Source organism: Lycium ferocissimum, chromosome 9 (assembly GCF_029784015.1).
Source record: "Lycium ferocissimum isolate CSIRO_LF1 chromosome 9, AGI_CSIRO_Lferr_CH_V1, whole genome shotgun sequence".
Classification (NCBI taxonomy): domain Eukaryota; kingdom Viridiplantae; phylum Streptophyta; class Magnoliopsida; order Solanales; family Solanaceae; genus Lycium; species Lycium ferocissimum.
In genome coordinates this window covers 15,694,841-15,709,925 of record NC_081350.1, presented here as the reverse complement: position 1 = coordinate 15,709,925, position 15,085 = coordinate 15,694,841, and the positions used below count along the sequence as shown (strand labels likewise).

The 15,085-nt window shown below is 37.4% G+C and overlaps 1 protein-coding gene and 1 long non-coding RNA gene across 3 annotated transcripts; one reads left to right on the top strand and one right to left on the bottom strand.

Annotated features, from left to right (window-relative positions):
* Positions 1–51: 51 nt before the first annotated feature.
* On the top strand, positions 52–1,347 carry LOC132029705 (probable LRR receptor-like serine/threonine-protein kinase At1g53440). Its single transcript, XM_059419030.1, has 2 exons — positions 52–194; positions 829–1,347. The coding sequence occupies exons 1-2, from the start codon at positions 69–71 to the stop codon at positions 1,237–1,239; spliced, it is 537 nt and encodes a 178-aa protein (XP_059275013.1). The 5' UTR covers positions 52–68; the 3' UTR covers positions 1,240–1,347.
* A 6,459-nt stretch (positions 1,348–7,806) lies between these two features.
* On the bottom strand, positions 7,807–10,196 carry LOC132029704 (uncharacterized). Of its 2 annotated transcripts, XR_009407896.1 has the most exons (5): positions 10,066–10,196; positions 8,773–9,503; positions 8,449–8,683; positions 8,190–8,368; positions 7,807–8,018 (listed from the first exon to the last, which is right to left on the bottom strand). It is a non-coding gene; the product is annotated as an uncharacterized LOC132029704 (long non-coding RNA). The 2 variants fall into 2 exon arrangements; XR_009407895.1 differs by having other exon boundaries at positions 8,449–9,503.
* Positions 10,197–15,085: the final 4,889 nt, after the last annotated feature.

Sequence of the window (15,085 nt, the reverse complement as noted above, 5' to 3'; positions counted from 1 at the left end):
GTAACATGGTCACTTTGAAGTATCTCACTTTTCTTTTTTGAAGAGGTTATATGGCTCCTGAGTATGCAATGAGAGGCTACTTGACAGACAAAGCTGATGTTTATAGCTTTGGAGTGGTTGCATTGGAGATTGTCAGCGGGAAAAGCAACACAAACTATAGGCCAAAGGAGGAATTTGTTTACCTTCTTGACTGGGTAAACTGCTTTTTTACAGAACTGTCCTTCCCAAATACTAATATCTTTAACAATTTGCTGCAACATCATGTGTTACCATGTACATGTTTAGTTTAATTGCACGCTGGATTTATAAGCCAGAAAAGCTTCCTTTTGTTATTGTTTTGTGCTTTGATAGCTCTGTTTCTTCATTCCTATGGGACGACAAAGAAAATATTAGAATCAGAATTCTTTCATTAGTTTCTGTTCACATGCTTATGTGTGCATCTTTGCACTTAAGGGGTCGTTTGGTTGCTGGTTAGAATTATTCAGGTATTAGTAATGCAGAGATTAGTTATGCAGGATTTAGTCATTCATGTACTAGTTATTCCATGTTCTTCCCTGCATAAATAATACATAAATTCTCTCATCAATCATACAATGTATTAGTTATGTGGGATTGTAAACTGGTAACCAAACACTATACTTGGTGTCCTGAATTTTATACAAAGCAACTAAAAAGCTACCAAACATGGTATTAGTGATGTTGGTTGTATAGAAACTTCCTTTCTAACCAGCAACCAAATGACCCCTTAGTTTTACTGTATTTGTTTTCCCTTCATCTCCAATTTTATCTTGCTATGGATGTCAATATTGTTTTCTCTTTGGCGTGCAGGCTTACGTCCTACAAGAACAGGGAAATCTCTTAGAACTAGTGGATCTGCGTCTCGGTACAAGTTACTCCAAAAAAGAGGCAATGCGGATGATAAATCTGGCTCTGTTGTGCACAAATCCCTCTCCCACTCTCAGGCCATCCATGTCTTCGGTCGTGAGTATGCTCGAAGGAAAGCTTCCGGTGCAAGCACCGCTAGTCAAGCGCAGCACATCAGACGACGAAATGAGATTTAAATCCTTTGAGAAACTATCACATGACAGTCAAACACAGGTTTCGACTTACTCTCAGGACAGTCAAGTGCAAAGTATGAATGCACCTTGGAGCGATTCGTCGGTCCCCAGTAAAGATGAAGAAAATGGTACTTCCACAAGCAGGCTTCTTCCAGATCTTTATAACGTAAACCTAGATTGATTGACGGATATATAATAGTGCAGAATTTTAGAAGTAGCTTTTTATTTCCATCATGTAATTATGGTTCAACTGTAAGCAACGATTTTCGCAGAGTGTTACAGAGGTCAATGTAGGAAATCAATCCGTGTTCTGTATTGATGTATGAAAGTCATTATATACAAAGTAGGTATCTCCTATCAGAATGATACTAGGCTAAATTATAGGACCTGATTATAATACATAAGGAAGAGAATATTTACAATATTTACGTGTCTTATTACATAGTCTATCACACCCCCGGTCGAAGCGGGAGGTTGTCGTCGCTTAGGCGTCCCCGAAATCATCAAAGAGCACGCGCGGAAGACCTTTAGTGAAGATATATACGCGATGCGGTAACGGGACGGGACGTGAAGAACACGAACTTCTCCGCGCGGGAACTTTCTCGCGTACGAAATGTATGTCCGTCTCCCATATGTTTAGTGCGTTGGTCTTTGACGGATTACACTGATAGGTATATGGCACTAACATTATCTGATAAACCAATGTAGGCTGTCCGGATGGGACAACGGAGCTCCCGAAGAAGGTTGCGCGGCCAGACGGGACTCGGAGACGACATTAGCGATGCCACGGTATTCGGCCTCGGCACTCGACTTAGACATAGTAGGTTGCCGTTTGGATGACCATGAGAGGAGGTTATCGCGAAGAAGACACGGTAACCGGATGTGGATCGGCGAGTATGCGGACAACCACCCCAATCTGCGTACGCGCATGAAAGACGAGAAATGATGAGGATTTGTACGGATGGAGACCAAGCTCGATAGTACCTTGAATGTATCGGACTATGCGTTTAAGAGCATGCGTATGTGCAACCTTAGGATCGTACGTGTGAAGGCATACTTGTTGACCCGCATGTAGGAGATGTACGGTGCTTGTGAATGTGGAGTCTTTATGACGCGCCGACCCAACTTACGATATTGGGTGGGATCGCCGCGAGAGGCCGGCCATGGCACCAAGTTTGGCTTTGGTGTCGGCCGGTGTCGACTTAACCTTACGAGCGATCATGCCCGCGCGCTATAATATCTGTTGCATAATTTTTTCGAGAGAGAAACATGCTTAGTGTGAAGTACGGAGTAACGATACCCGTAAAATAGCTTAGAGGGCCCAATCCTTCATAGCAAATTCGGCGCTAGCGAGAGACATGATGGATTTTAAGAGCGTACGAGGAAAACATGTGAGAATAATATCATCAACATATAGCGGAGAATGTAAGTAATGTCGAGAACCTCGACAATAAATAAAGAGAGAGTGATCGGATCGACTATGTGAAAAACCAATAGTGGAGACATAGTACGCAAGCGTTGGAACCGTGCACGGGAGCTTGCTTAAGTCCGTACAACGATTTCTTCAAGAGACGGACATGATGGGGATGCTTTGGATCCTTAAACCCAATGATAGGGTGATGCATATAAACGATCTCGTTAAGATTACCGTGTAGGAAAGCATTCTTGACGTCAGTGATGAATGGGCCAAGAATGTGCAAGTGCGATGCTCGAAGACGGCGCGAATAGTAGCCGGTTTGACAACCGGACTGAAAGTCTCATCGCGGATCGAACTCACGACTGTTGAGACACCGCATCGCGGACAAGACGGGCTTTGTGCCTCTCGAAAAGAACCATCGAGATTTCTTTTTTTATGACGAAAAATCCACATAGAACGAATAAGATTCACATCGGTGGGACGTGGAACCAACTCCCGCGTCTTATTATTAATTAGAGCATTATATTCGTCAACCATAGCGACTTTAATTGTGGTCATTTAGACGGCGACGACGAGGATTTCGTGGGATAGGCGAGATGGAAAGTCTTGGAAGTATTTAAGTTGAACGGTTGTTTGGGCTTTAAATCCCATGTTGGCTTCTAGTGACCGTGCGGGTGGGGCATTTCTTTGGCGGTTACGGGTGGGGCGGTGGGGGGTAGGGGCTGGCAGGCGGCGACCCCAGGGTTGGACCGGCGGGGGGGGGGTGGGAGGGGGCTGGCTGGCGGTCACGGGTGGAAGCGACGGGGAAGGGGTTGGCTGGGCGGTGGCCACGGGTGCGGCCGGTGGGGGAGGGGGGGGCCGGGAACGACGGGTGGAGTAAGGCATGACGAGAAAATGCGGGGTATATAGAGAAATCCCATGGTCCCGAAAAAGTCATAAGAAGTTAGGGTTGGGGAGTGCAATTTGGAGAAGGAAATTGAGTTTCTTCAAAGAGGACATCTTAGGCGTGAGATGATGATCTTGTTGGTGGATAAATCATAACATTTATATCTCTCTATGATTCAACGGATAGCCCAAAAGACACACGGGGTGGATCTTGCTTGTAACTTATGAATAGTTGTAGATGGGAAAAGTGGATAGCATAGACACCCAAAAGCTTGGAGATGAGAATAGGAGGGGTTTGTTGATAGAGAACTTGCGTCGGTGATTTATACCCGAGGACTTTGGTGGGAAGTACATTAAGGAGGTATGTGGCCATTTGGAGAGTATGATGCCAAAAAGAGGGGGACGGAGGAGTGGACAAGAAGAGTGCGCACTATGTTGTTAATGGATTTAATTTTTCTTTCCGCTTTGCCGTTTTGAGGAGAGGTATGGGGGCGAGAAAATCGGAAATTTAAACCATTTGAGGCGCAAAAAGATTGAAAATGTCCATTGGCGAACTCCCGCCCATTATCACGTTGAATGTTTTTAATGTCTCTTTCCGAATTGAGTCCGTATTAATGCCTTAAAAGATAGAAAAGTGGAATAGACTTGGGACTTGTTAGAGATTGGAAAAGTCCAAAGAAAATTACTATAATCATCGAAAAGAAAACATAATATCGGTGCCCGTTAGAACTTGAAACGGGAGATGTCTATAAATCACTATGAATGATGTCAAACGGCATAGTAGTAAATGACAATGAATCGTAAAATGGCAATTTAACATGTTTCCCCAAAGGACAAAGAGGTGTAAAAAGAAGTTCGGGCCTATTACATTCAATTAAGGCATTACTACGAAGAGAACTAAGAATAGCATTTCCGGATGGCCGAGTCGGGAATGCCACCGAAGCTAGGTGATGCGGCAATGAAGGTGGATGGTGGAGTGGCCCGTTACGGCATTGATAGGATACGATTCCCCGGTGCTCTCACGTCTCGTTAGGCGGCTCCCGTCGGTAAATCCTTGAGAGAAAACCAAGAGGATCAAACTCAACGAAACATTATTGTCCTTAGTGAATTTACGTACGGAAATAAGGTTTTTGATAAGTTTTGGAGCATGCGAACATTTCGGAGACGTAATCGAGGATTAGGTGGGGAAGGGATGTATGACCATAGCCTCGGATTGAAATAGTGCTACCATTACCAACAATGATTCCGGAATATTGCTCAAATTAAAAGAAGACGTGAGTACACGAGTTGGCGATCATGTGGGAAGTCGCTCACGGTGTCCATGTACCATCATCCGGTTGATGCATGGACAGAGTGTGCGTAGGCCGCCTCCACGTCCGTCGGAGTGTACCAGTGGTCGGAACATGCATGGAATAGGCTGCCGAGGTCGTGGACCCGCCCGAGAATGCCGGCTATGGCCGGCCGCGGCCGTGGTGGGACGCCAGGCTTGCCAACATCTCGTCGGATACGGGCAGGGGGGCATTGGCCACTGCTGGGGCGGCCAGGCAGGCCAGTAGTAGCCCCCTGCCGGTGGCTATCCGTCGCCGTCGGCCGATTAATACTGTCCGCCCGCCGCCGCGGCCGAGTTCCCCGCGTTGTTGTTGTTATTGTTACCCTTTCCCTTGTTCTGTTAGAATTCACCTTTTGATTATTATCACGACGGTTAGTTGAATTATTGTTGCCGCCAGGTGGCGGGGAGGGAGTATCATTATCGACGAAGAGAGCCGCGGGATTGGAATCGCGGGCACGTTCTTGGCCATTTGCGTCTTCGAGCTTGGGTGTCCGGAGCGCGGCCGGAGAAAGAGGGCAATACATCCTTGTTGGATGGTGGTGACAAAGTGTGCGCTATGTCTCCCGTCGCCGGCGAGAGGCGCAAGACCCGGACGTTGGTCGGACAATCGGCGACCCCACGTTGGCAAGCGATCCGCGAGAGACTTGAGCCTATTATAATAGGCCATAACCGAGCCGAAGTCGGCCATTTCTGTGGTGGTGAATTCAGTTTCAAGGTACGCTACCCTTGAGTGCTTGTTATCTTGGAAAAGTTGAGCAACTCGATTCCAAGCCTTCTCTGCAACATCATCCGCCACGAGAATAGAGGTAAGAATATCATGGGAGACGGTGGCGTATATCCATTGAAGGACCACCGCGTCTAGCCGTTTCCGGAGCGGAAGGTTAGCCGCCTTTGTTGCGTTGTACGCGTGAGTTCGGTGGTGTCGATTGGTGGTATGATGTGTTCAAGTACGGAGTGGACGCGGGCTAGAACTTTGAATAGTGTCGCCGTTCGTGATAATGGCCGGTTTCCATGTCTAGAGTGATTGGGATTAAAGATTTCACATTCGTGACGGTTAAAGCGAGAATGGAAATTTTTGTTGTCGGCCATTAGAGAGAGAAGAGGGAGGAGGAAGGGGGTGGCGGCTACGGCTAGGGTTAGGAGAGAGAGGTGGACGGCTAGGATTTGGGATGCTAGAGTTTTTGGGAGAAACCTAGTCTGATACCATGTAGGAAATCAATCCGTGTTCTGTATTGATGTATGAAAGTCATTATATACAAAGTAGGTATCTCCTATCAGAATGATACTAGGCTAAATTATAGGACCTGATTACAATACATAAGGAAGAGAATATTTACAATATTTACGTGTACTATTACATAGTCTATCAGTCAAAATATATTTTGCGTGCTAAATTGACTCGTTTTACTGCAACATACTCCAATTTGTTGTGCACTTGCAGCTCAATTTTGCAGCGCCCACTTTTGAACCTTTCCAAGATTTAAACTTAGTAGGTTTAACTTTTAAGAATCTTAGTATTAAATTCATTGTAATGATAAAATTATGGGTTCAGATATAATAATTGTTAGATTTTTACATATATCTCTACTACATGTCGAAAGTTATGGATTCAGATGAACGTGTAACCGAAAGGCTACATCCCCTACCTTTTCATGGCACATTTTTGCCAATGATCATGAGATAAATTTGTCCTTGTTATCAAGTGGGAATTCTGTTGGGATCGAAATAATTAGGGCGTCATGCGGAAGCTAATCATTGCAAATCTTGAACGATAATAAATCAGACACAAAGAAAAATATACTAAAAAAGGCATAATATTCTAATTATATGGTTTGATTAATTGATCTACATATGAAAAACTAATATAAAAGCTTAAAAACTGTTGAGAGAAAAAATTTCCCCTAAACAAAGCTCTCTAAACGACTATATTGTGGATGCTATTGTGTTATTATTGTATGAGAAGAAAGATCTTCTATTTATAAAAGTCTAAAACTTGTCCTCCAAGAAAAGAGATAAATATGGTAGAGTCCTTTTTCACAAAGAAAACCTTTTCTACCCATAAATCATTTTTGAAGTAAAACACAATTATGGTAAAATTCAAATAAGATAAGAAATTCAGGGCAAAATCTAACAAATCTCCCCTTAGCCTGAATTTTCTGGCAAAATAATCTTGATTCTCCACCTTTATATAATCTTCATCACTGCTGCATGCTTGTCATGGTTAAAAATAGGTTTGGTTGAAAATTTGAGCCTTGTGCGTTAAAAGTGAGCACAGGTTGAAAGTGGAGCCATGCGTTAAAAGTGAACATGGGTTAATAATTGGCCCAAGCGTTAAAAGTAAGTAAGGGTTGAAAATATGAGCTCATACATTAAAAGCAAGCATGAGTTGAAAATTGAAGCTCATGCATTAAAGTAAGCTTGAGTTAAAAATTACTTTTGTTTTAAAAATATGCAGCAGCAGGATTGTTGAAAATATGATTGAAAATGGTATCCACATGTAGCACTCCAGATATCTTTTTTTTTTTTTTTTGGACATAAATTTTCATTATCGTGAAATTGGTTTGCAGCTTGATTTGAACCTGCCTTGTAACTTCCTTGAACCTCGAACCATTCGCGCTAATACCACTTGTTATGATCGAAATGACAGCGCGTCATGTGGAAGCTAATAATTTCAAACCTTGAATTATAATAAATCAGACACAAAGAAAAATATACTAAAAAATGCATAATATTCTAATTATATGGTTTGATCAATTGATCTACATATGAAAAATTAATATAAAAGCTTAAAAACTGTTGAGAGAAAAATCTTCCCCTAAACAAAACTCTCTAAACGACTACATTGTGAATGCTATTGTGTTATTGTATGAAAAGAAAGATCTTCTATTTGTAAAAGTCTAAAACATCTCCTCCAAGAAAAGGGATAAGTATGGTATAGTTTTTTTTCACAAAGAAAACTTTTTCTAACCAGAAATTCTTTTTGAAGTAAAATTCAAATAAGATAAAAAATTCAGGGCAAACCCTAACAAATCCTTCATGCTGTTAGAAATCCTTGTGATCTAAGAACTGATGGCAACTTATGTGTATACTAGTAAGGATAACCCGGGCCCAACATGAACGAAGTTAACTTGTTTTATTAATGTCATGCATAAAGTTATTGTTTATTATACATTATAGATTATAGGTAAATCTGTAAATGTTGTTACAATATGTTTTGCTCAAAAGTGAAGCGGAGAAACTTGTTTGTCCTTTGAATTTTAAATTTCAGTTTCCAACAGCAGATAAGTGTGGCGAAAGTATTGATCGAGCTGAGCATGTCTCGATTGATCTCCACAAGGTAGAAGACAGAGCAATTCTCTAACACTGTTGTTTTACCACTATCCAAGAAGGGGGAACTGTAACCCGTAATTGGCTAGTCAACACAAACTTAGACCTATTAGATGTACTCACAAGCATCGAGCCAATAAAAAAACTGTAGAATTGCAAAAACTATTAATACCTGCCCACTGTCCTCCGTATTTTCGTCATGTACCTCATATTGTGACTTTTCGGATTCTTCTTCTACACCCTCATCATCTGAGCTTCTTGGATATTTTCATTGATGAAGTGGAGAATAAGGAGCCTCCTTTCTAGCTTATAATGATGACTAATATGGTACAAGGATCATACATTATTACTCTGAAAGGCATATAAAACTATGTTTATTTACATGGATGAGAGGAACTATTTCAAATAACACACCAATTCTTTTGCGCTACCTGTGTTTACTCCCTGACATGGAGTAGTGGAGTTGGCTCAATAAGCAAAAGAAATGTTGAGCCAGCATGAACCAAAGTTTTCTTGACAGCAGAACCATTGCTGAACAAGCGGTTTAACGTGTAAGTCTTTGCTATGGCAATATAGCTTGTTATACAATGGTTGTTCCGTGTAGGGAACTGTAATTTAGCTTATGGTTAGATTCAATGCTCATTCTTTCAGAAATCTACAGGGAAACTGATAAATCAGTTGTTTAATAATTGAATGTGCAAATTTCGTCAGAAGGAAAATGTTGCAAGTAAAGTAACCAATTCAATATAGGTTACCTGTGCAGTGATGATGTCGAAATTTTTCCAGCAGTTCATAGATTTTAGACCACAACACCAAAGTATGTAATGGCACCAAAATGCTTAATGCAATAAACCAAAGCAGTAGTAAACGATTGGAAAGGGGGAGTAATTTCACCAGCTAGAACTTACTGCTTTAAGGAAAACTCGCTAACAATTCCATAACTAAGCGTTTTTGCTACGAAAGTGAAACTAAGCATCACAAATCTTAAGAGAATTTTGTTCCGTACTGCAGAATACTAACCTGAATAGATGCTTTACAGTTAACAAGTGCAGTTTGTAGTTTTACCACCAAACAGAATGCCTAAAAAAGATTGTCCTCCAGCTAAAACTTTTTGAACATTATAAAGATATTAGTCTCATAGTAATCATCAGGCACACCAGTAATAACAAAAAGTGCATCGAAAAATTGTATGAGGGAAAAAGAAACTCATCCAAAAGCTATTACAATAACTCAATTAATACTTTATTTATTTATCTTTGCAGATGCATTACCAGTTGGACAAAGTAAACGTCATTTGTTACAAACATTGCACTACTGATGACTATCATGGAAAGTAGGCCTATTGTAAACATGCACGAAACAGTTGAACAAAAAAGTATACTTTCGTCGCAGATTTTTCAGAACAACCTTGTCATTTTCCTCAATTTCAGCAATGAGTCTTCCAGAAAATTTTCAAGTAAGACAATGATACGTCATAGTTCACACCCTGCGCCATGGAGAAGAGCAGATAAAATCAAGCGAAATACTCCAACAAAAGCAAAAAAAAGGTTGACACTTTCAATAAAAAGGTTAGGACTATGATAAACTATGGTTTGGTTCCATATGAAGCGCTACAGATTGAGGTAGAAATGTTTAGGAAAAGATTTTTCCTTGTGTGAACTTACAAATGTTTATCAACGGCAGTGAAAGTTTATTATATAAGGATTTCATGAACTACAAAACTGTCATCACTTACAGTTAAAGTTGATTATGTATGGATTTTTCCGTTTTCTATTTTTGATGGTCATATAGTTCCATCGAGTATATAACATTATAAAATAGCTGAATCTTAACATTGTCATGTTAAAGTTGGAGGAAAGAGAGCAGCATGTGTCATAACTAATGTAGATGAAGGAGACGAAGGTGATAAACCAAAATGTACTGAAAACAAAGATCTTTCTTATCAAGATGATTTCAAAGAAAGAAAAACCAAAATTAAGATTAAATTAAAGAAGACATGTTAAGACCAAAGCAACAGTCAGAATGAGGGAGCAGGACAAGGATAATACAGAGCAAAAACGTGACACGATTGCCTTCTGACTGATTTGGTCATATAATATGTTAGAGGTAGACTGATTTCCTCAATTTCACCGGGAAATCACTGATGAGGATGAGAGTTGCAGCAGCACGTGTCGTTTATATATTTAGAGATGAGTATTAAAGAGATGAGTATTAAAGTAATAAAGGAAAAATTTGATAAATTTTAGAGGCACCATGCTATAAACGATTTGCAACGGTTAGCAGATTGTGTGGCTCAAATTAGAAACAGCAAGACAATAAATTATTACCTACTTGGATACTTAAAAATCTCATTTCCACGACCTACTAAAGAAAACATAGAAGTAACCTTACTGACCATATATCGATAAATAAATCAATCCCAATAAAAAAGTTACAGGCCAGCAAGAAAACTATGGCCAAATATACTACAACTATTAATTCTTCCTCAAATTAAGTTCCACTAAGACAAAATTTTATCATAGAGTAGCTAAATAGGGGAAAAAAAAATTCAATGCCAGCTTTCAGATGGTACAAGGATTGTCTTTCAGGTAAGATGCTCTGTATTAGAAAATTCCTAGAAATAATTTTTTTTCTTAGTTGTCTTTCAATTTGATATTAGTATAAATTTTAGTAAAATGCTGTCTAATTCTTTTTAGTACTGATATCAATTTCCAGGCGCCATCAAAATTTCTCACAATATTCTTAGATTCTTCTTTCGAAAATTCTGGCAAATACCACAAAAGAAATTTATGCTTTCTGCTGCAAATGATTTCTGAAAGGTATGTATAATAGTATGTGTAATAATAGTATGTATAACAGAACTTTTAATTAAGTTTGATCCTTATTGGCTTAGTTACACGTGATAAATGATTAATTAGAAGTTTCAGGTTCGAGCCCTAATGACTGCGGAGTGGCCCGTTAATTTATTAGGGGGTGCTTTATCCCCAAAGTGGGACTTTTCGACTCGAATCAAAAAGTTTAATCGAGCCCCAATATGAATACCAAATACTTGGGAAACCAAAAAAAAAAAAAAAAAAATTATCTGTGTTTGTTTTGGAGAAAAGTAGTACCTAATGGTTATTGTAGTTGTAGATTTTATTTTTAAGAAATCGTTGTTCAATTTTTCTTGCTCTAAAGTTTTTACATTTCTTTTTCTTCCTCAATATTTTGGGTGGAACAAAAAAAAAGTATCGGCAAATGATCTCCGATCAATTGTAATTTAATTAAAGAAAATTACTTTACAAAGATTTCATATGTTTTATTTACTGATCTTTTGTGGAGTATTACTTTTTATCGATTTCCAGTGAAAAGGGTCATATAACTAAAATAATATTTGTAACAGGCAGGGATGGAGTTAGAATTTGAAGCTAATGGGTTCTACATTTTAATTTTTTTTTTTTTTTAAATTATTGGGTTCTAACTTAATAATATGTATATATTCAATAAAATTTTAAAATAAATACAAATTTTGAACTAACACTACTAGATATGCCAAACCCGTATCCCCCTCCCTCCGCCTAATAGGCCATAAAACCTATCTCCTCGTCAATTACTCCTTACATCCCATATGTTATAGAAGAGGATTTGATTTGGCATAGAGTTTAAGACATTAATTTGATTTATATAATCTTTTAGTGATATAGTGAAGCGAATTTTATCAAAGTAATTGCTAAAAAGATTAGTTTGATAGAAAAAAACCACTTCAAAGTTAAGTAGAATAATCTATATATAATATAAAGCTAGGCATAGATAAGGTGATGTGACACTTCTCTATGGCCATCATTCCTATTTATCTTTTTTCTCCTTTTTTTGCTATTTCTCCTTTATATTCCTCTCATTTAATCTATTTAACAACCAGCAATATCTCTTCTAACGAAATGGAGTAATAAAGGAAAATAAAGCCACAACAGTTACCAATCATCAATTAAACAAAAAGGCTCAAAAAGTCATAAAGTATTAACTAGGAAATTAAAGCCCACGTACATAGCTTGAATGCAAAAATCGAATTCTTTCCATTAATCTAGAAAATGGGAAGACTCTACTTAATTGTGGAATTTGAAAAGGTTTCACCACTCAGGCACTAAACCTTGAACTCCTCTGTATATATTCACACAGCCTTATCCTTCAGCTGGCTTTTGTATGTTTAAGTGGATTTCATGTCTTTTTGTTTTCGATTAATGCTTATTACGTATAAACATTTATATTTCTTCCATTAGAAATAATGGTAATCTTTTGTTTTCTTGTAAGTGCATGATGTGAATATATTCATGTTGGCTTGTTTTTAATTCAGCGGTCGCACCTATGTGCTACGATGACATCCTTTAGACACTGATCAAATGTCGAGAATATTCATAGAGCCGTCAAAATGGGCTTGGCCCTTGAGGCCAGCCTAGCCTAGCCCTCTATAAGGGTAGGGTTGGGCTAAGATTATTTAAGCCCATTTAAACTGGCTTTTAAGCCCAACCCAAGTTAGCTCGCTGGCCCTTGAGGCCTGACCGAGCCAAAAATCTATTTAGATTAAATTAAAAATTTAAGAGTATATTGTGAAAAAAGAAGCAAAAAAGAGGAAAAGTAATTACCAAATAAGTTTTAATTTTACACAATACTTTACTCACTGGCGTTAAATCCTAATCACCAAGCATATAAGTTGTATTTATGATTGCAAATTTAATTTTAACTTAAAATTTAAAAGAAAATCAAAAAAGAAGTAAAAAGTAGGAATGGTGATTATCAAATTAGTCTTAGTATTGTACAATACTTTTCTCAGTTAGCGTTAAATCCCTATTACTAATTCTTAATCACCAAATGTACCCTAATACTAAAATTTCTAATCTCCACGTATAAAAATTGCATCTATCATGAACTTGTCAAATTTGTTACTCGAATTAGTAGCTGAGCTTTACCAAATTCAAAGTGGTAATATTATTAAGCGAATTTAAATACTACTGATTAGTTTCTGAAACGTAGTTATTTGATAATGTTTAACTAATTAAATTTGCATACGGCTGTAGACGAAGATGGAGATGTTAATTAAGACAATTTTATCACAAACGGATTCAATTCAAATGTGCTTGACAATGTGTATAGGTGTTGAATATGTTGTAAGTTGTCGTAGAATTATGTACTTCCATATAATCATATATTAGAAATGTTAACAAATTGGTATACTTAAATGTTAGAATTCAAATTGAAAAAAAAAAAATCTTATAAAAAATATTGAAAAAAATGAAGGGCTGGCCCGCCCCAGCCCGCAGCCTTATAGAGCTTGGTTGGGCTAGCCATTTTAAGGCCGATTCAAATGAAGGGCCGGCCCGCCCCAGCCCATCAAATTCTTTGGCCCCCGAGGCTTGGGCTGGGCTGGCCCGTTTTGACAGCTCTATAATTATGTGTAAGTACAGTAATCTTACTGCTCCAAAACCTATCAATAGTTTCACTATTTATTTATTAAATTATTAATATCTATTTATGTATTTTAAGGTTTCAAAATTTTTCTCCTCCCTCATTGCTTATATATTAGATTTATTAACATCTCATTTTTGTGTTTATTTAGTTAGCATGTTTCTGTAACCTCTTGCAAGTTTAAAGAAGTAGATTGAGAAACATAAGTTAGTGAGCATAGCAACTACTTTTACGATTTTTTTTTTTTTTTTTTTTTTTTTGCTAATATGTATATTTGTGAATTTTGTAGGAAGATATGTGTTTCTGATGCTTTTGAATAAAATAGAAGTTACATGTAATGTGATTTACATTATATCTCAGGATGAATTTTTGTCTTTCTGCTCTTCTTAAGAGAGTTTCAAGTTATGCCTAAATTAGAGTAATATGCAGTGGATAGAAAAGTGGCGGAATTTTTGAGAACATATATTTTCAATTTGAAAAATATTTTGATATTTGTGAACGCTCTCAATTAGTCTATGTATTGATGTAGGGAGAAGTGACAAAACAGATTTCATAAAATTCAATTTGTGTTGTTGTTGTTGGTTCTCTTTGCCACTTTAAACAAGGAGAAAATTGTGAAAGCTCTAATTCTCAAAGGAACAAAACTGAATAAAGAACCTCAAATGCATAAAGATTTATTTTTCTCTAATAAAAGGAAAAAAAAAACAAGTCACATACTTATACGTGCATATTTTCAATGTACAAATGTAAATTCATGTTTTTAATCTTTAAAATATGCACATAAAAAAATCAATATTTCTTGAAAATCTTTTTTGATTTACGAGCTTTCTAAGAAACGATAAGAAATATAATTTCACCTTTATAAACTTATTTAAAATCAAGTATTTCCACAAGATAAAAAGTTCTAATCAGTGAAAACTCGGAGAAAAAATACAAGACAAATTAATGTCAATACTAATAAAATGGGTTAAAACTTGATATCTAATTTATTTGGATTCAAAGACTAGAAAAAAAGACATAAGATAATTTTAATATGCGGATGCTAGAAAATAATACTTCATATATAAATTTAATTGGACAAATTACCTAGTCTAATAAAAGTTTGAATTCTTGACAACTATGAAATTGTATAAAAACAAAATACTGTTGAACATGTAGAAAACATTAATTCCAAGTTCCAATATGGAAAGAGTCGTGTGAATTCGTACAAAGAAACCATTCGGATAAAAAAAAATGTCCACTTAGCCATTTGCACATCTCTTAATAAAATACTAACTCCTAAGCAAAAATAAATAATTTGACTAAACTACCTCTAATTAAATAGGTATTGGGATTTGATCACTTAGTACTTAATAAGGACAATTTTGGAAGATTAAGATTAATTTTTTCTTGATTTGGTAAGTGAATATTCTTTTTGAACAAAAAAAAGGGATAAGTGAACATTTTTTTCATCCGGAGGAGTACTAGTTATTAGAGCATAGTCGTACCAAATGTTCATCCTAATTAGTGTATCAAAATTTCTTGGAAACCAAATGTGTTGTTAATATATTGGGCTGTTGTTACTCCCTCCTTCCATGTTTACTTGTCCATATTTGATTTGATACACTATTTAATAAGCAATAAATAAAA